The sequence below is a fragment of the Leptosomus discolor genome, chromosome 3, assembly GCF_034619465.1.
Source record: "Leptosomus discolor isolate bLepDis1 chromosome 3, bLepDis1.hap2, whole genome shotgun sequence".
NCBI classification, from domain to species: Eukaryota; Metazoa; Chordata; class Aves; order Leptosomiformes; family Leptosomidae; genus Leptosomus; species Leptosomus discolor.
The window spans coordinates 24,094,857-24,116,012 of NC_141393.1; the positions used below are offsets into that span (position 1 = coordinate 24,094,857).

The 21,156-nt window shown below is 37.8% G+C and overlaps 1 protein-coding gene across 12 annotated transcripts in view; it reads right to left on the bottom strand.

Moving 5' to 3' along the window:
• Positions 1–2,537: 2,537 nt before the first annotated feature.
• NRXN3 (neurexin 3) overlaps positions 2,538–21,156 on the bottom strand; it is a 969,254-nt gene continuing 950,635 nt past the window's right edge. For 6 of the 12 annotated variants that reach the window (XM_086462627.1, XM_086462628.1, XM_086462632.1 and 3 more), the window contains one exon: positions 2,538–2,839. In XM_086462627.1, coding sequence (XP_086318753.1) covers positions 2,538–2,839 — 302 coding nt within the window. Of the gene's footprint in view, positions 3,464–21,156 lie in introns of all 12 variants that reach the window. The other 6 variants (XM_086462624.1, XM_086462623.1, XM_086462622.1 and 3 more) reach the window with 2 other exon arrangements.

A 21,156-nucleotide genomic window follows, 5' to 3' on the forward strand; every position in this document is an offset into this window, starting at 1 on the left:
TTTGTCCATAAAGCAACAAGGATATGGTAGAAGCCCACATACAGAAATGCACATGTTCCCAAAAACTGTCCAATAGAAACTTACACAAAAAAAGGAAAGTGTAAATCTTTTTCCTTTAACTTAAAAAAGGAAAGCAAAAAGGAAAGGAAGAAAGAAAGCAGGAAATCATTTCACAAGACTCCAAGACTCCAAGAACAGCAATCTTTTACAGACATCAAGATATAATCAACTTTATATAGTTTCGGCCATTTAAGTCATCTAAAATCGTGCTTTCATACCTTTTTAAAACCTGTCTTTTTTTTTCTTTTTAGTATAAAAAATAAAAAAGGAAAAAAAAGCTCAACCTCGCGCACACGCACACGCACCACACACACGCACACATACACGCACTGAAAATATTTGTTAACATGAAAGCATCTTCTCTAAATGTTTGAGAAGGCTGGTTTTTTGAATTTAAGTTCCCATGTGCGTGTGTGTATTTGATGACACTTCTTCAAAGTCAAATATTCATGCGACTTATAAACACCAGCAAGAGTAGATTTCTAAACCTAAACAGCTGATTAGTTTTCATCCGTATACAGAAAAAGTGTACATGTCTGATATTCTAGAGTTCTCAATCCATCTTGTTTTCTGTTGTTTTCCTCTCTGTCTCTCTGTCTGTCTCTCCCTCATTTGCTTTTTTGCACATGACAGGCATGGCCATCAAACTACCTGGCTATTGTTCTGTACAGTAAGATAATCCTTTTCACCGTAACTGCGAAAATGTAGAAACCAAACAACCAAATTAACTAAGTTAAACAAAACCAAAAGACATTCCCAATTTAACCATAAAACAGTATATATACACCATCAGGGTATCCATATAGAAATTATACTAGCAAAAAAAATAGTAGTAAAATATGTAAACAAAATTTCAGATTATTTTTTTGACACAGGTAACTGTGACAAAGCTAAAACACACACTCTCTTCACATTTTAAGGTTTGCTTTTGTTGTCTGTTTCGTTTTACTTTGTTCTTCACGAACATTCTCATTCCACATTAAGACCATAACAGAACTTCTGTTCCAGTCGTCCCGTCAAACATACCATGATAAATATATCTGTGTGTATATATATATATAATATTATTAAATTCCTTTTTCTTTATTATTTTTTGTGTGTCACAGCAGCTTTATTTATTTTCTTTTATATAAAAGAGAAGGAAAAGGGAGAACAGGGCAAATGGAAAGACAGAGATGATCTGAAATGTCAAGCTACAAAATTAAAATATTACATATGAAAACCAGTTTTATGTCAAAAACCCCTACGTATTTTGCATTCTTTTGCAAGTGTTTAGCTTTTCTGACATTTACAGGTCTTGTCACAAGTTGAACTCCAGTGGTGTCTTTCTGATCTCATTATTAAACTGATTTATTATTATTTTTTGCATGCATTGCAATCAGTCACAGAACCAGAACCCAAAGGAAGGCTCCTTTATTTTTGCATGGTATATTCAGCTCAGAACGGTTAACTGTTTTTTAAGCATTCTTTCTGAATCTTCATATCCATTTAACCATAGTTTGGCTGTGCTAATGCATACTAAGTGATATTCTCAAATAAAGCAAATGACTGATCAGAACAGATCCAATCCCATCTATTCTTCAGTTCAATTGCAAATACTGGAGCCAGATCCAAGGGAACCAGCTTTCCATGATAATTTTCTTCAGCACCACCCATCAGACACTTACACTGCGTTGTTAGCAAACAACTTACTGCAAGACAACGGATTCTAGAGACGACACAACCAGTTATGCAGAGTAAACACCATGGGTAGCTTTTGAGTTCATATATGGCAATAGTCTCTCTTTATTATGGATTTTTTTTTTTTCCGAGATTTCTTCTCAACTTATGTCCTGGTTCACCCCCCCACACTGTTCCTCTCCACCCTTCCCTCCCACACCCAAAAGTAACCAAAAAAAAAACCAAACAAAAAACAACCCAAGAAACAAAACTAAAGGAAACCAAACCCCCAACAATCTCCAAAATCATTTATTCCCCTCCTCCAATCTCGAAAAATTATATGTATGCTGGACACGGCCAGATCAGTTTGTTCAACATTTTTTTGTTGTTTGCATTTTTTTCTTTTTCCTTCCTTTTTTTTTTTTTTTTTAAATAAGTAAACTGAAAAATTATCGATACAGTCAGGGATCACGAACATTGTTAAAGACTCACTTGGAGATATGAAACAAGTAAGCCATGAAGTCTTCTACCTTTGCAGAAAGTTCAGCGGAGGAGGAGATTTGGAGATGTCCAAGTTCACTAACAGGGCAGAGCTGTGCACGCCATCTCCAGAACGCTAAGTGTGCTTTATAATACATTAGGGCAGTTTGCTGACTCCAAGCGATGACTGAGACATTAACAGTCACTGCTGAAATTTTTTTTCCCAACACATTTTCCCACAAATGATATCTCCCAATCTCGTTCGCTGCAATGGTTCTGATATTTCAGTTAAATTTCATTAAGTATTTATGTATTTATATATAAATAGGTATTCTTTTTTACACATAATATTCTTTGTCCTTGTTTTTCTGTTTCTTGTGACCACTCTTTGAGCTCTGCTGCTTCTCCTTCACGAGCGTGCCGTTGCTCTGGGCTGAGTTGCTGATGTAGTTCCGCGTCTCGTCCACCTGATAGGACCCCTCGTCCCTGTTCCTGTACTTGTACATGGCATACAGGAGGATGAGGATGCAGAGGGCGGCAGCAGCCACAATGCCGACGACCATCCCCGTTGTGCTGCTCGACTCGCGGACCACCTCTGAGGCCCCCGGAACCCGTCTGATTCCTGGCTCTGTGGGGTTTGCTGTGGGCACATTACGGAACATGGGGGAAGTGATTAGCGGGCTCTTCAGCTTTGTGCTGTCTAGCTCATAGGCAGTGGGCAACGGAAGCAAGACTATGTCAGGCTGGGGTTTGAGCTCACGGTTATTCATTTTGCCGGCTGGCAATTTGGGCACCATCCCAGTCGAGGACGAAGCTGTGGAGCGGATCAGCTCAGGGGACAAAGACGTGGTAGTAGTCCTACCAGTTTCGGAGACTTTGTTAGGTCTAAAGTCCTTGGATTCCCACTTGGGTGCGTGTGCTTTGTAGCCACCTTCGAAGATTGAAGTGGAAAGACTCTTATCTGTTACCAAGGAGAAGGTGGTGTAAAAATCTTCATCATCAGTAGGGGGTAGGTTAGAGTCAAAGGTTTCCCCTGAGCCATACCCAGATATCACCAAGCCATCATCATCACAACCATCGCTGCCTTGGTCCGACAAGCAAGGTAACCCCGCCTCAGAGGTCATGGACAGGGAATCTTTGGTGGTCTCAATAATGGTGAGGAGGGGGCGAAAGGTAGGGGGAAGTGTAATGAAAGGTGCACGAGTAGCAATAGGAGGGATATCTAAAGGGTCTTCTACAAGTAGAGGGATAACTAATTCACCTCCTGGGATGGAAAAGAGAAAAAAAAGAAGATTAGTACATTTTAATGACAATGCACCATTTTCAATTCACTCAACTCAAGGGTGAGAGAGGATTTGGGCATTACAAAAAAGTGTCAGGGATCAGGTTTATCGCCCTAACTACACTACCAACATACTTTCCTGGGGTTGCCTTTCATTCTTCCCTCCCATCCTGCTTCAATGTTGGCAAGCAGCATATTCCGTTTCCTCCCTCTTTTAGCCTATGCTACATATATACAGTGAAACATGGTGAATTTTTTGGGACCCAAATTTTTGATTTTTGAAGATACTCTCAAGTGACTCTGTGGACATCTATTTTTGGTAGTAAGCTTCCTTAAGCATTTGGTTACAAGACTGTTTAAATTAATTATTTTAGACTTCCATAGAGCAATTTTCTCCTAGATGGATTTCACCACTCATCTTGCCAGTTCTTCTTCCTTTGATTCTTTTCATTTAAAATAACATTGGTATTTCTTCTCTGCCATTCAAGTCTGCTCACCTTCTGTAGCAGTTTATAAGGCCTTTTCCCTAAGGCCTTTCCCATTCATCCATTTCTTCTTGATTGTTGCCTGTTTTTTAAGCTGTGGGAAAGTTCATGAAAGTGAGGGATGGAATAAGAACCAAGTACTTACTGGGGTCGATGAAGGTACAGAGCTCTACTCCATGCTTGTTCATCTCTTTTTAATCTTTCTTTACCATTCTGTTCAACACTAGGGTTGTCTCTTTCCTTGCATATTTTAAGGCTACTAATGCCATACTACCTTCATCTTCGGTTCTTCTTGATATTCTTGTACTATGATTTGATTAAAAATTAAGATAAACCTTATTGTGATATCGATGATATAACTGAATGAGGACTCTGATGACCCAAATTAGCGCTTGAGCCCAGGAGCGTACTGCAGAAGTTGTCTTCACACTTACTGTTACTTCTTGATATGCAGACAGCTGTGATCAAAAGTAGCTGTGCTACTTTTTCCTAACATGATGGTTACTTGCCTACAGAGGACTAAAAATGAGGCAGACTCATGGTCTACTCTCAAAGTAGAACAATGAAGCTATAGCTATAACATTTGTACCTTACCACAGTATAAGCTGCAACAGAAACAAGGAAATCATTGCATCATTTCTAAGATTTTATTTCTGAGCAGCAATATTGCTACTTTTAGTGTAGTAGTCCTGCTTTGTCTATATATTGTAATATGACTGTGCTTCTCCTTTTGAGCCTATGGGTAATTAACACTCCACTGTTTAATTCTGATGTGGAGGCTTAATTAATTTACCTAATTCATTTGGTTCAGATCACACAGTCTTCTGCTGACATACAAGTTGCCAACACTTTTTTAGGGTGAGCCATATTGTTTTTCAAGGTTTGTGTATAAATTCTCCCTTGGGCAATTTTTCTTTGGCTAGCCATTTAAGTTAGCTGCTTTAAATATAAATAAATATAGAGTTCATCAGACACCATGAGTAGACATCTAGATTTGTTGGAAGGAGTGCAACTCAGTAAGAAGTATTTCTGATGGATGGGAAATTTTGATTTATACTCACCATTTCTTATGGAAACATATGCAAAGGGAATTGTAACTTCTAAATAAATAATTTTGGCTTTTCCTTACGTATTAATAACTGCTAATGAACATCAGGGTTAAAATTCTGCACTCTTCTACCTACACTATATATTACATACATTTGTTTCCCACTGAATACTGCCAGGAATTCCACAGGCGTTCTATAAAGAATACAGTCTAAAATCATAATCCCTTCTAAATATATTTGGAAAGCAATATATTTGAACAAATTACATATTGAAGATAGCAATATACTGAAAAAATATACTTAACAGTTTGATTAAATCTGGATAGCTGAACTAGCAATATGGCTTATTCTTATCCTTAATGAGAAACTAAGTGGTGACACAGTTTAATCAATTGAAACAGTCAGATTTATCTCAGGGGTACCAGGGTAGAAATTAGGCCAAAATAAGAAATGTGGTACTTTGCATACTTTCATGCAAAGTTAGTTTTAAGCTAAGATACAAAGGGCCAATTTGAATATGTTGTTTGGTTTGATGAGCTTCCTCAGCACATTCATACCACTTGTTACTGGATGGAGGACAAAGAAATAAGTATCATAAGTGCAAACTAATGCCTATTTCTTCAAACTACATATCTTCAAAAAAAAATCAGGTAAAAAGCTGAAAGTGTAGTCTGCCAAATGGCTACACGGCATTTTGTGCTCATGCATCTGAGCTATTTTCTAGCAAAGCAGAAACTAGAGCATGTAATATGATTTATATATGTCCAGAATTCCTATCCACAGCTAGAGTAGGGCATCTATAATCTATGCAAACAAGTGGTCTCAGGATGAACTTGGAGTATGCCTCAGAGGGAAAGATCATCTGTGAGTCTTGTAAAAAATGAATAAAAATAATAGCATTTAAGTGTGTGTTACATCACATTGCATGACTGGGGAATTTAAGTTCCAGAAAGCCAGGGATAGGTAGTGTCCCTTTAAATGATTTTTTAAGATCAAGTGTTTTGCTGTTAAAATCTATTATACTGGCACACAGCATTAGTATGCAGCTGACCTGCCACCCACTGGGGCAGTATTTTGGGCAGTTTTCTTCCAAAGAGATTTTCTTTTGGTCCTATTAATGATTAATTTGCTTGAAGGAATCAGAAATATCTTACATCTAATATGAAGACCTTTCTTTTGCCCCAGTAACTCTTGCCTTTAAAACTAGGTCATAGTTCTACAGTTTTCGCTGCTGTCGAGGACTTGAGCCAATGATCAAGACTACTGCAACTACAAAAACAATCATAGTCTTCCTGAAATGTTAAGAAAGGTTGATAAAGTTGCTATGGTAAATGGGGTTTCACATAAGTGATGGAGAGCAGATCGGAGCTTTTTGATTCCAGCAAGTCTGTTGGATGGAAGACAATAGGACAGAATCAAGAATGAGTTTTACAAAGTTTTAATCTCACAATGTATGTGAGAAGAGAAACAACTTTCATACCAGGAAGATCAGATTAACTTTAATTTCCCATACAATTATTTAATCTCATCTCTAGTTTTATTCCAAATTGTCCAATGATCCATACTGCTTACCTGTATACTAGAGAAATAAAGACACTGTTAAAGGTCCTTCATTGGGAACCACTTCTCCATCAAGAAGTTCATTTGTTACATTCACTTAAGACAACATACTTTTTGGCAAAGTCAGGGAGATGGTTTAAGGGTAGTAACCATGCTTTGGATTTTTAATTTTTCTTTCTGTCTGTAATGGAAGAAAATGTGAGACTGAAAGAAAGCCATGTGGGAGAAGGTAACTCAGCAAAAGCACTCTAGGTATCAAATCTGGCTTCTGTTTCATTGGTGTGGTAGACATCTATGCAAACTCACAGCAAGCTAAAAGTTGTAGGTCTAACAGGATGCAAGCACAATGAATACTTCTTGGAGTATGTGATTTATAGAGGAGTTAAAACATCCTTTAAAATGGCGTGATGAAGACGCCACTCAGTCTAAAAGAAATGTGTTATTTAAGGATAACAGGGAAAGTAAATTCTGAAAAGCCCCCAGGAAAGTGTGAGAAACATGATCACCAATACCTATGGAGGGGAGCAAGTGCAAACTTTAATATACCTGCAAACAACTCTGTTACTGGTCCTACATTTCTACTCCTAAGAGACACAAGGTGGAGTCTGATGACAGGCAGATGATAAGTGTGGTGTAGGGGGAACCACCTTTCACAAAATGACAGCTGAGGCAGGAGGAAGCTGCCTAGAGCCAGTGGTCCTTTGATGAAGAAGTGGCGCCTCTTGCCCAGGGCCCCAAGTTGGTTTAAATGCAAGCACTGAAAGATTTAAAAGACAAAGGGCCACTTGTTTGCCACGAATATTTTATATGTTGGATTTAGATCCTGAAAGGTTTGCTGTGGAAGGCAAGTGCTTTAAACATTTGGATCTCTAGAAAAAGCTAATGAGGAGCCCCTGAAAAACCTTACATGATAATTTGGAAGGGAAATCCATTTGAGACAGTTTTTATGTTTGCATTTTCTGAAGTTTTTATTCTCTCACAGTGTCTTTCATTTTTTCAATGGCAAAATGGACACTTTGCAGCCTTGATTAAAACTTTAGTTTTAATTTTCAAATTCTTCTGTGCTTAAAAACAAAATGGCATGGCTGACACCCAGTTCGGGCCATTGCTTCAAAAGAAATATTCATATGAGACTTAGATTCTGTATGTGGAGGATATGGGCTGTTTCCTGGTAGTTAAAGGTTTCTTTCCCCCTTTTTCCTGCTGTCTGTTAAGCACCATTTAACAGTGTTCACTGGTATGCTGCAAGTTCAGGATTACTTTAGCAATCCAAAGATTTCACCAAGGTTTTCCAGATTAATTTTTCACTTACTGTGTGCTTTCTCTCCTAAGCAGGGAATGGATGTTTCCCAAACAGAAATATGGTTGTTTTTTTTTTTTAAAAAGCTTCTGTTGACAACACAATGACAAAGAATTAAGCAAATGGGAAACAGATAAAATGGTTTCCTCTGCAGTGATATAGTTGCAAAATTAGTTTGCCTATCAACCATACAGTTGCAAAAAACCTACAAAACAGCAAACTGGAAGCAGCACTGAGAGAACTGAGTTCTGTGAGGTGGGAAACCTTATACTGAGCAGCCCAGTGCTCTGCTTGGCCTTCTCATTCCACAAAGCAAACACAGTGTGCACATAGTCCTTAAAAGTTAGCCTTTAAATCTAGCACATACAGTATTTTCATGGAGTTGTGCTTTTCTTTAAACTACCAAGGTCATTTGGGATATAAAAGGTCTACTTTAGCCTTGGAGCTGCCCTGCTTTTTGCTTTATAAGTGTATTTATAGATATATAATTCATACCTCTGGGGCTGATATCCAGTAAGAGTTCTCTGCCACTGGAAAAGACAGAGTGTTAAAAATTTAAGAGAAGCCTTATGAACTGTGAGGATGTTGTGGGTGAGTCATGAATGCAGAGGGCACCAAAAAAAAAAAAAAACCCAAACTGAAAAACTGTAGCAGCTGCTGGCTTTCATCTTTAAAGCCACAACTACTTCACTGGAATCTCAGGCATCAAACTGACACAGGACAAAAGGCACTCAAAAATGAAGCCTGAAAGACTGAACTTCTCCTGATCATGATAAAGGACACACCCTTATCACCTCTCTCTTTTCCAGCTGTCGTTGAAGAGCTTTTAAATGCCACCCATAAAGGCTGCACAACTCATCCATTTCTGCAGGCACTTTAAATTCTGCATTCTCAAATTCTGCAAACATCCAAAGTTTGTCATTTTCATTTTATTCTTATGCTGTTCCTCTGAAGTTTGACTCAGATTTCAGCATTAAATACTTGCCACAGAAAAGAACTCCTTACATTTTTCCCCTCTGTATTAACACAATAATTCCCCATTAAATGATTGAGTTAATAATTTTCAGTCTAGTGGTGTTTTAGTTAATTCTCCTTTGAGTCCTCTGAGGATAAAAAGGGGAAATTATTCAGAACATAGTCTCTGATTCACAGGAAAGATGATGCTAACACGAAATCTAGAATATGAACATTCTTAATACTTTCTACTCTTTGTAGTCTGATTCAGTTGCAATTGACAGTCAGTAGTAGAAAAACGTTTCCACAATGGAGTACCACAACTTTTCATCTCAAATATCTCCTTTTCCTTTCAGAGAATATATAGTCCTCCAAGTGATTAGATAAAACTGTACTTCTGGTGGAGCTGGTTGAAACTATATTAAAAGGCATTAGTTATTGCAGTGCTTCCTAATACACAGCTCATGAGCAACAGGAAGGTGCAGAGTTTGAGATTTCACGAATCCTGTGTTTCATTGCTGTAAATTCTTGGTCATCTTTGTGCAGTTTCAGGTATTAACACCTTCCAGAGAGGACCTGACATTGCGTCTGCAGGCAGGACTGTAGAGCAAAGCCAAGTATTTCAGTGCCCAGACACTGAGCTGCTCTGAGCCAATTGAAACATGCCCTCTTCCATCTCCCATCATTATTTTAAATGTTTATGATGAGTTGGTGACAGCGTCCTACTCAGTATAATTATTTGTTCTGTTTTCAGCATCAGTTCTTCAAGGGACTCAACAGTTGAACCCAAGATACCTACCGAGCACAGCATTACTACGAAGACACAGTGAAAACATACGTGCTTATAAGGAAGTACAGCTTTTTCTTACTTACTGTTTTTTAAAGAAATTAATCCAAGTCTCTTTCAAAGCAAGGAAATTGTAGAGGTTCAGGACGTGCATTTCAGTAGGAAAGTGCCTGCCAAATGTACCATTTCTGGATGATATTAGCAAGCCTGATACTAGTCATAATATGATGGATGCATTTACCTCATAAGAGTACACTTGAGAGTATCATTTTAGACTGGATATCAGGCAGATAATCAGCAATGAAGAAAATTGATAGAAATAAATGGGAATAAAGTGGGAATGATGTAGAGTTGCAGAAAACCCTGAAAGCTACCAAAATGCCGAAGTAGTCTCATAATTTCTTACTTGACATGAAGGCTACACCACCAGGCTACGTACAATTTAAGTAGTGTGGAAGAAAGTAGCATTACTGGTGGTTCATTTTGGGAAAGGGAAAGGGGAGAGGAAGCTCTAGAGAGGGACTGAGAAAGAACAGGAGCAAATTAGCACAGGTTCCTTCACTCCCTTCTACGCACAATACAATCTGGTAATCGACACTATACAAAGAGCACATAACATAAAGGCAAACACAAACTGATTCAAAAATAAATAAATGAACTTATACATTTTTCCTAAAACAAAACCATATACTAGAAAATAAAAATGCCACAGCAACAAGGTCAGAAAGAGGAAAAACATAACAAGTCATTCACTTTATCAGCAAAAGAAAGATTAAAACCTACAAGAACTGAAAAAAATGATGAAAATTAAAACCATTAACTCCTTTAAAAAAAAAAGTCATCAAAAATACATAAAAATATTTAGAAAGCATACCACATTGATTTCATAACAGTCAACTTACATCAACAAATTGCCCGCATGTTTTTTGGCATGAAAGGAAAAATTTACAAAAGAAAGTTGTGTAAGAATGCTCTTGGACAAGTAGCATTGCCACATTCTTGTAACTTGCTTTTTTCGTTGTTGTTTCTTAAAAACTTTTTTAGCAAAATGTTTATTATTTCTTTTTTAATATAATTGTTTTACAACAAAGGGCGATACAGGGAGGCAACAACACATACATCCACACCACATAACATGAAAAGAAAAAAATCTTGCACCTTAACAAATTTGAACTTGTTTTTTTTCTGCTGTTTTTTGGTTGTATTTTTTATCTTATGTAAAGTTGTTAGCATATTACAGTTGAAAAATCCTGTACATTTTACAGAATTTATTTTTGCTTGTTTGCATATCTACATATATAATGTTTTTTGAAAAGCAAAGTTTGTTGCTTTTTTGCCTTTTTGGTCAATTTGATATATATTTTTTTAAACATTTTCTTTTTTTCTATAATTTTTGTGTGTGTGTGTTTTAAGGAATGGATGACTGCACATAAAATTTTAACAATGCTAAAGAAAGGGGTGGTGGAGGGGAACGTATGGGAAGAAAAAATGCCTGGGGTGGATGGAGTAGGAGTGTAAAAATCTATGAGTGTACTAGACAGGAGATGAAGATGATGGGAGTGAATGTGTAAGTCAGTTGCCATGTCCATGTAAGGGCGGTACGGAGTGATCTAGCAGCATTAGAGCTTCTGGCTGTAAGGAAGGGATGGGCAATATACAAAAACAAATGAGCATATTCATGCCCATCAACAAAAAGAAAGAACAGAACTCTAACATTGACAATCTCACAAACCCTAAGCTGCAACTTCTTCAACATGCAAGTTACAAAAAAATTAATAATTATAGTATTAATATTTACATTTTCATTAAAGGTTCTCAAATTATAAAAACAGTTAAAACTTTTCCCTACTAAAAATAGCAGTAAAAATACATAAACTAATAATAATAATAATAATAATAATAATAATAATAATAATAATAATAATAACAACAACAACAACCAGAGAGTAAAACAAAAAAACAAGGAAACTAGTTTTATGCATTGGAATTAGAACAACTTCATCTGTAGCTACCCACAGCCTCCTTCTTCTAAGAATCATCTTTTCTGAATTCCATCAAATTGACATCAGTATTCTCGATAATTTGTGACAATCATTTCTTGAGCACATCAAATCAGTGTTTCGAATGTAGTGACCATGTTGGCACACCCCCACTCTCAAATTAGATTGCTTTTACATTCAGATTATCTGGAGAATCTAAAAAATAAAGCTGTAGGATTCTGCCAGTGAAGTAGTTCCTTATTTAAAGAGGGTAATAGAGGGAAAAATTGCAGAAAACAATTCATAACTCTTTTGTTTTGTTTGTTTTTTTTCATTATTAGATTGGAACAACCCAAATCTAAGATAGAAATTCAACCATTGAAAAGAAATACATCAAAATATAACTATGTAGAGATATACTAAAAAAAAAAGCAAAAAGTGGGAAAGAGCACTTTGTTCCCCAGAACAAGGGAGATTAGAACAATTGTGGAGTTCTAAAATTTTATTTTTAAAGAAAAAATTATTCCGCACACTTTCAAAGATGAACAAACCAGATGCATACATTGAAAGGAACAGACAAAGCAGTCTAGGGACACTTTCATCATTGGATATTTTTTTCATTAAGAATTGGATTCTCTTCCCTCCCATTTAAATTTATTTCAATTGTTGGCCAAAAACCCCACCACCCTCAGTGTTGCTTTTTTTTTTAATAGATCTTATTTTTTTTATCACTTTTTTTTAAAATAAACATGGAGAGGAAAAAAAAAAGGACGTGCAGTCTGGATGTACGTCATAAATAGACATAGAAATAGATAGAAGAAATTGGCTGAGATTGACAAATGGGTTATATAATAGCTTAATTTTACTGTAGGATGTTAATAATAATGCATGCTTAAAGTAAGTTGCATTTAGGGAAAGTAGAAAAACAGAACAGCAAGCAAGGACTTGGGGGGTGGGTGGGTGGGGGTGGGGCAGGGGGGTGGTACCATCCATGCCTCTCCAGAAAGGGCAAAGCACATTCCAGTGGGTTCTCTGCATTTCGGGGGTGGGGGGGTGGGGGGTGGGGGGGTGTGTGGAGAGGTGGGGATGTCAGAAGGGTGAAAGGGTGAGAAGAAATCGTAAGCTATGCTAGGATGCACTTTTCACCCTGACTATGACCTTGTATTCGGATCAAACACTCAAACTCCAGACTTCAGCCCTTCTTCCGGCCCTAACTCTCCAGTGCATTCCCAAAATAAGTGGCATTTATTTTTCTGCTTAGTCAGACTGGGCTTAATCCTGTAAGTGCCGATCAGCTTGAGCAAAGGGTGAAGAATTAGTTCTCACAAGCAGACTCTGCTATGCTGGAAAAGGCTATGGCTGTAGTAAATACTTATTTGAAGTGGCGAACAGTTACTCAGATGTGCTGTTCATGATTACTGCTGGGGGCCCACCAGTTAGCAGTATTTGGTGCTAAGGCCACATGATTTTGCATAGGCAAAACTGCCACTGCTAGCATTAAGACTGAGACTAGTTTCTCCTACGCTGCAAAAGGATTTAAAGCTCAAGAGGATATTACTAATCAGTCCTATCTGAATCTTTACTAAAACTGGATCCTAACTACGGTATGCCCTAGAGGGGTCCTCGGCTTCCTCTGAATTCCCTAGGTGACACATACAACATCTTTTTTTTTTTTTTTTTGTATAAAAACCATTATCCTGACATCAGAGTCCTTCTAGGAAGGAACTCAAGACCCTAGCAAAACAACCTGTTCTGTCTGATGTTTTAGGAGAGGTAAACGTTATATATAAAGCTTTGGACCCTGTCCATGACGAATCTCTCCAGGAGATGGGAAAAGCAGGCTGTAAGCACTGCATATACCTTAGCTTTCCAGCAGGAATGCCAGCATGCCCATTACATCATAAAGGTCATGCTACCACCAGTCAGTGGAAGTGGGTGGTTATCTTGAGCTTTAATCTGGGAAGAATGGGGCTATCTGCCCTGTAGATGTGGCCAGGTGTACTGGTATAAATAGGGTAACAAACAGGTAGGATGTTTTGGTACTTATTAACACGAGGAACAACAGCACCTCTAAAGCCACCACTATGAGATCAGTATTAGTTCTGGGGAATGCTGAGCAAGCATAAAACCACCACAAAAATTAAATAGCCCAGACTATTTTTAGATGCATTACTGAAAAGTGTCCAGTTCTGAGAGCAGTTATATGAGAAGACTTTTAACTCCTACTTCAGAAGTGATGAGGTTGTGCTGACTACTAGCACAGTGCATCTCTAGCTGGAATGTACCATGCCTTTGCTGGAAGACTGCACTGGACCTTTCTCCTACATCCCTCTGGAAAAAATATTAGGAAGGGAAGAGGTTCAATCAAAGAAGAGGAAACCTGGTCAGGGTGATCTCAGGGACAAAACATGCAGGTTACAGGAAGCAAAATGTTGGTCTACACAGGCAATTTTGGGGATTCATTTGTGGATCAGAAAATAATTGGCTAGGAATAGAAAAAAAATGACAGAAGCGAGGACTTTGCAGACCTCAGTGGAGATTTTTATTTGGCGAGGTTTCAAGGCTAGTGTCCCTGGACACCATTCCCTACCAGGATTCTGAGCCTCTGGTTTAATTGTACTTCGGGAGTTTCACAAAGAGGCATTTAAGCTTTGAATTTTAATCAGTATTTGTCATGACTTGCAGCTGGATTTTCAGAGTAGTGAAATATCCCCCCTTCAGCACATTAGAACTGAGTGCCTTCTCTTTGATGCAAAACAGACTGTAAGGCATGGGACTGGTTGCCAACTGTGCAGTCTATGTCAGACCACTCTAGCAAATACTTACGCCCTATTTGATGATAAATGCCTAATGCATTGCATGAGGGTCTGGAAAAGCCTTTTACAGCCTGAAAGATCAAAAGAGCTAAAGAACCGCAACTGGAGCCAGAGACACTTAAAGAGATGACAAGATTTTTTAAAGGAAATCTTGATGTTAGACTTACAAGAAGATTTGAAGGGTGCTCAACATTTTTTTCTTTACTTGGTCAATACAGAGGTGCTTGAACAGAAGCAGAATTCTTTGAAAAATCTGGGTCCAGCAATTTCTGCTGAGGCTAGGAAAATCTTCTCCGGTCTTTTAAAAAACCTAGCTGTTAATAGTCAAAACTAGATGTCCTACATTGAAAATTGGATCCTAAATGTTTCCACATGAAGCTACACTGACAATTATTTTATCACTTAACATTTAGCAAATTATTCCTCAGAAATGGAATATTAGAAAGTAAAACTACTGCAGCCTTTTTTTATTTTCAAACACTTACAGTAGACCAAAGGACTAGGAATAGATGCATCTGTACTATCAAGGCTCACAAGCTTCTTGTTTGAAGGACTGAGACAAGATAGCCAGCTTTTTCAAACACAAAAATCCACATTTTAAAAAGGAGGTGTTTTTACAAAAAGCCCTTTGTTCAGCAGCTTTAATTATAAAGATGTATTTTCTCATTTTTTGTTTTGAAGTTGCATTTTAAAATGCTGCTGGTGAAGGTAATGCATATTTCTGTGTGTGTTAAAGAGCAAGGTGATAGATGGTAAATTAGGATCTAGGACTGCGTTACTGTCCCCACGTTCATGCTAATCTATGGAACTTCCATGTCTTCTATCACTCTAGTCCTTGGGCTCCATCAAGCTGACAATTTATCTCCTCTGTAACACCCTGAACCCCACATAACTTGAATTCTGTGGACTGCAACACAACTGTATCAACAGACCTCATTATTAACCAGCTGTACCAACTGCTTCTTCTGACCTAGTTGTCCAGCTATACTGTTGATGCACTTCAAATGTCCAGGATACCCTGCTGGCCTAATCATGCATCCCTCCTCATTTGGGGTATTTTTCTTCCTATATTTTTATGTGCCATAATTGCAAAACAAGGATGAGACCAGGAAATTTTTTTTAAAATATTTTTTGTACTTTGACCTAATTAGAATGGGACCCAAGACTTTCAGTGCTAACAGGGAGCATGCATTTCACCACGGCATAACCTGGGCTCCCAAACTGCTCTTATTTTTGTAAGTTTACTTTATCAGCCAACACCCTTTTAGGGTTATTTAAAGCCATATGCATTGGGCAAAGATACTACAGACACACACTTCTAAGCAGCTGACACCACTAAAATATCAGCGAAAAGAAACAAATGGAGAATTTCCAGTGAACTAAAAAGTGTTCATTTTTCTGTAAAAAGTTTACCTACAAACTACAGAAAAACGTACTGTTAGCTATGCATCTGCTTTTAGCTTCAAGATGTGTTGGCAGCATTTTCTCCTCTGGCTAGAATATTTTAGTAGCAGAAATATACGTTAAATAGCTAAAGGGGAAAAAAAGCTCTGCAAAAATCTCCACTTTGGGCATATGTCTGTACACCAAAGAAGAGAAGAATTTTCCCAATTTCCAGTGATGTCGCTGTAAAATAAATACATACACAAACACAGACTAATTCTCTCCCTTCCCCCTAAAACTGGTTAAGTACACTGTACAGCTTGTGAAAAGTTTGTGAATTTACCCCCTCCTAATATAAATATTAGAAATGCTAGTTCCAGCAAGAAACCCTCCCAAGAGCTATAGATGCAGCATGGCTTTTCTGATTGTCCACAACCCAGTCATTATCTGGCATAGGGGGAAAATGGGAGAAAACGAGCAGAAGAGGGGGGAGATTGTTCTACAGGACAAAGTCCCAAGAAAGAGAAGGCAGGTAGGGGATTCTGTTAGGAATCTGGGAAATTTGGTATTTCTAGGTGGTCCTTCCTGCTTGCAGTAGTTCCTGAAACAACCTGTTCAGTCTTGTATGCTTTTAACGTTTCTCAGAGTAGTATTTTTCAGACATCCAGCCAAATGAATGCTTAGCAGGCCACAAATAAAAAATAGCTTATAGACAAGGCAACCTCTTATCCCTATCCACAATGCAGAATAAAAATCTGTTCCTGTTGGTTATCCACACTAATTTAAATCATAAAAGAAGAGTGTTTGTTTAGCTGGTCCACCTTAAAACAGAGAAAGACAAGAATAGCCTAAGAAGATAAATTAGTTGTATCGCTTCCCTTGCACCAGCTGTTTGTACTGGCAAAAAGCTCTCTCATTCTAAGCCTACAGGCACATCTGAAGCTCAGGAATAAAAAAGCTAATCTATAGTATGGATGTCTACATAAGCACCACTGATAAAGTCCCACATGCCATCCTGTTTGTTTTTGTGTGTTAGAGTTAATTAATGGGGTTTCTTTACAGCAATGATCTAGAAAATTAGCAAATAAGAAAGCACATTTACAGCTATCAGAGCTGAGGAAATCATGGGGCTAAAGCACCACAGCTGTCCGAAGCAAATAATTTTTCAGGTGGTTGCCATAAACTTATTCTCTTTTCACATTCCTTCAAAGCAAGGACTATTTTGATGCTTCCAGTGCTAAGCAGCCCATCCAGTATCACTGGCCTGAAAGCGTTTCTTCCGATGTATCTCTATTCAACTGTCTTCCTCCTGGGAGACTGAAAGATTGACATTTGTAGCCAGCCCAGCTACAGCTTTTTTATGTAAAGCTAAACTTATTTAATCCTAAAAGTCAGTCACATGAGAAGTCTTTCTGAATCCTGAGGGATTTTGCAGCCACAAACCAGATCCTTATACTGACAAATCAGTAGCAGAACTCCATCCAATAATTTCAGTGTAAGCAGGAATGGCAAACAAATACTCTCTTAGGTGCAGCTAAATTGTAACCACATGAAGATCTGGATTCTTCATGAATGCTGTTTTGTACCTAACGTTATGGTTGACTCCACATTATCCTCTGTGTGAGTTGTACACCCAAGTTAACTGATGCATAACAGTTATCCCTATGATCTCCTCCATTCATATGTGATTACTCATAAATATATTTTCATATTTGATTCTTTAAGAAGTCAATTCCAGTGAATCTCAGAAGTAGGCAGGACCCATTTTCAGTGCAATATTTTTAATCACTTGGATGCTAGGCTACACTTGCCATTTCTGTGAAAGATCCTACAAAGTAATTTAACTCATCTCTCAGCTAGCATAAGCACATTACATTCTCAAAGTCTGTGGCTAGTCCAGCTGCATGTGACTCAGTGGATGCAACTTCCTCTCTTGCTTTGTAAGAAGAGGATCCAAAGCACAGTAGATTCACTGTCAAAAGGTTTCTCTTGCAACTTCTCTTCTGATGGCAAAGTAGCGATCCTAGTTCTGCCCTCAATAACACCTCATGTTTTAGTATTTCCTGCTCCTCTTACAGACATAAATCAGTGCTGGGAAGAATCTGCATTTGCAGCTTATATCCAGAGATAGATCCTGTGCTTTTATTGTGGAGGTGTAAATAAAGCAAAGCAAAGCAAAAACATACAAAGAGAAATGTTGTCCACTTCTTGCATGGTTGAATAATCCAGGATCATCCCAGGCATTACTTATCTCTCTGGAAGACATTGAAGATCTAAAGCATTTCACTTCGTAATTTCTTCAGCGAAGCAGCTGCAGCTTATTCTTGAGGGTACACAGGAAACAGTAATACTACAGACCTTTAACAAGGACCTTTAACAGTACACACTGGACTACAGAAATTTGTTTGGCAAGCTGGAGAAGAAAACACAGGTGCTAATGAATGAGGATAAGTTGGGCTATACAGACATGGTGATGAATTCCAACTAAAAGCAACACATGATTTCCTTGGAAATTACATCAAGCCAAATACTGCAATAACCAAGAAGAAACAAGAAACCATGTCTGTTCAGAGTTGTGAACATCAGTCTCTGGTAAAATGTGTGAAGGGAATTTACAGTGTGATGGCTGGAAAGAAGCTTACTCCAGTAGGCTTTGAACAAGATTCATTTACCTGTGCCTTCTCACCTAAACTTATTTCTTTTATTAATCAACGCTACTGAAAAGGGCACAATAAGTATCTACATGTTCTATTCCACTGAGTTTGAGTAGTTTTACATCCACTCCTAGAGTGACTGGGGTGTAAGTCAAGAATTGAAGTGATGTAGAAAAACTGTGATAAATCAGGAACTCATAAGCACATCTTACAAAGGATGGTTTATCCAGTGGTACAGCCCTGCTCATAATGTTGCTCTTCTTTGGGTTTTGGATGTCAAAGTATGTTCTTTCTGCTGTGGATTAACTTGCAATAATGTTATTCCCTTATCAAAACTGAAAGAAAACAAGCCAAAAAAAAAAAGGAAGTTCCTATAGTGGGAGTTAAATCTTGACAGTGCAAAATGCTAACCTGGACAAAACCTTGAAGAATGCAAAGAAAAACACCTCAGTGACAGCTGCTGCCATTAAAATGACTTAGACAGGAAATAATAGAAATTTTTGATCTGTAACATTCCTCATGCTACAAGAAGCCTTTGGGACTGCAGAATTGAGGACAAGCCCCTCAGCCACCTCCTCAGCCAAGAACAAGTCAAAATGATCCTCAGAATTAATATAAGGGCTGCCTCACAGCCATGCTGAAAAGGTTAGGCCAAGCTCACCATCAGCAAAATGTGCTGATGTTGGGTACACTAGGGCTTTGTTTAATTCCTCGGTACCTGTAGAGGAAAAAATGTTAAGAGGCTGATGAGGAGATTACTAATAACTGATGAGAAGATCACTACCAAGTAGATTGCTGATAGTTTCTACCAAATTACCATTGGGAAGTGGTAGAAAATCCTAGGTAGAAATCCTGATATTGAGCAAACCTAACTAAATACAGCCACAACTCTTCTTCTGAAGTGGAAAAAAGGGAACACCAACCTTTTGAGCAGTATGCTAGGTCTTGTTCTCTCACATCAGTTTAGAGGACTTGAGATGCTCTTTCCTTTTCACTGTACTAATGTTTAAACGAACCAGAATCCCCTTGAGACCTCAAGCAGAAGTGTTTGGAGACAGAATGGCAATGACTATTAGTCTGTGCTTTGAAATCAATTCTCCTACTAGGCAGGACTTGTAACTGCATCAGAAACACAATAGAGCCAACTAAAGTACGAACTATCTAGCTCTGAAGCGCTGCAGGGGAGACCTTTGTATAGGAGCTTTCAACATGTGAGCTAGTTCTGTCTGTCATTTGGAAAAAACAAGAGGGGATAGTGCTGCGATTCAGGCATTTTGGAATGGACTTTTGGCAGGACTTCTTGTTTGTTTGTTTTTATAGGCAAGTTTAATACTAGCCGGGAAGTGCAGAATCATAGAGAGAGAGGGCCATTTTTGCAGATTTCCTTTTGAAAGTTCAGGATTACAGTGGTGAAAGGCTGCTGCAGGCAAGTTTGAATCCTCTTTTTCAACATAGTCAATGACTGTAATAAACTCTACTCTGATTCAGAAGCCAAAGCTTTAAGCTGTTTATCAGAGGTTGCATTATAGCAAGAAAGTGGCTAGGAAGGGTATTTGCTCTGTTTTCATAACAGATTGGATTAGAAGAGAAACAGATCTCATTCCAAAAGTTAACCTACTTTAATATCAATGATAATGATAATACTTAGGTGTATTTCAGAAGCAGAGGTAAAGATAGTATGTCTATGAATAAAGCTGAAGAGCTGGACACCAGAAATCTTCAGGTCCATCCAGACTTTAAGGACTTTTTGGATAAAAATTCAGCACGACTGACTTCTGCTAAGGATTAATTCTGCTTACCTGATTGGTAAGCTAGGTGGCCTTGGCATCCTTTCTCTCTTACCTTCACACCATGATAAGATAATGTATATCCCACTATCACAAATGTTTAATTTTCTTTGTTAGAGGAGTTGGACCACTAACTTTCAAAATGTGTTGCTGTTTTTTTTTTAAAAACAGCAGTTAATACTCATAGACCAGGGCAGGTCAGATTACTGCAGAATCAATATTTAAAGATATATAGTCATACACCTGAATATGTTTTCCATATGACTGCTTACCATATTACCTTATATCTAAATGTTAGGGTCATCGTTAGAAAATAAACCAAAAGATGACTTTGCATAGCTATTAACCATCATGTCTGAGCTTCATGGTTTAGTAATTCACAGGAGCATAACACTCATGAATACCTGTGAAATGAAAGTTAACTGCAGATCAAGTCTAATACGACGGAAAGTTAATTAAAAGAAGCTAAAAAAATCTTATCATATTAGGCTTTCCTCTGCTATGAAGTAAGACGTTATATGGTTAGATTTTAATACAAAGGTCTATTACTTTCTCATAGACTCTGATTTCCTTTATCTGTATGAGCCACAAAATTTTCTCTTGCAGATTATTTTTTTCTGAAATTCATTATTCCTATTCATATTCTTATTCTAATCGATGGTCTTAAGCACAATCAAAACAAAGATGGAACTGGAAATATTACACTAAAGTAACACTTTATTTGGGTAATTCTGCTATTGGCAAAACTTGCAGCTTTGAACTTTGTGAATGAATTAAAAAGGTGTTCAAATTCTAATCTTAGTGCCCTAAGATTTACTGGCTTATTAGGGTATTAATGAACAGTACTGTTTTGAAGTTAGAAGAAAAGTTTCACCTTCAAAAGACTGGGTCCTTCCTTGCCTTTTGCAAAAGGACACTAAA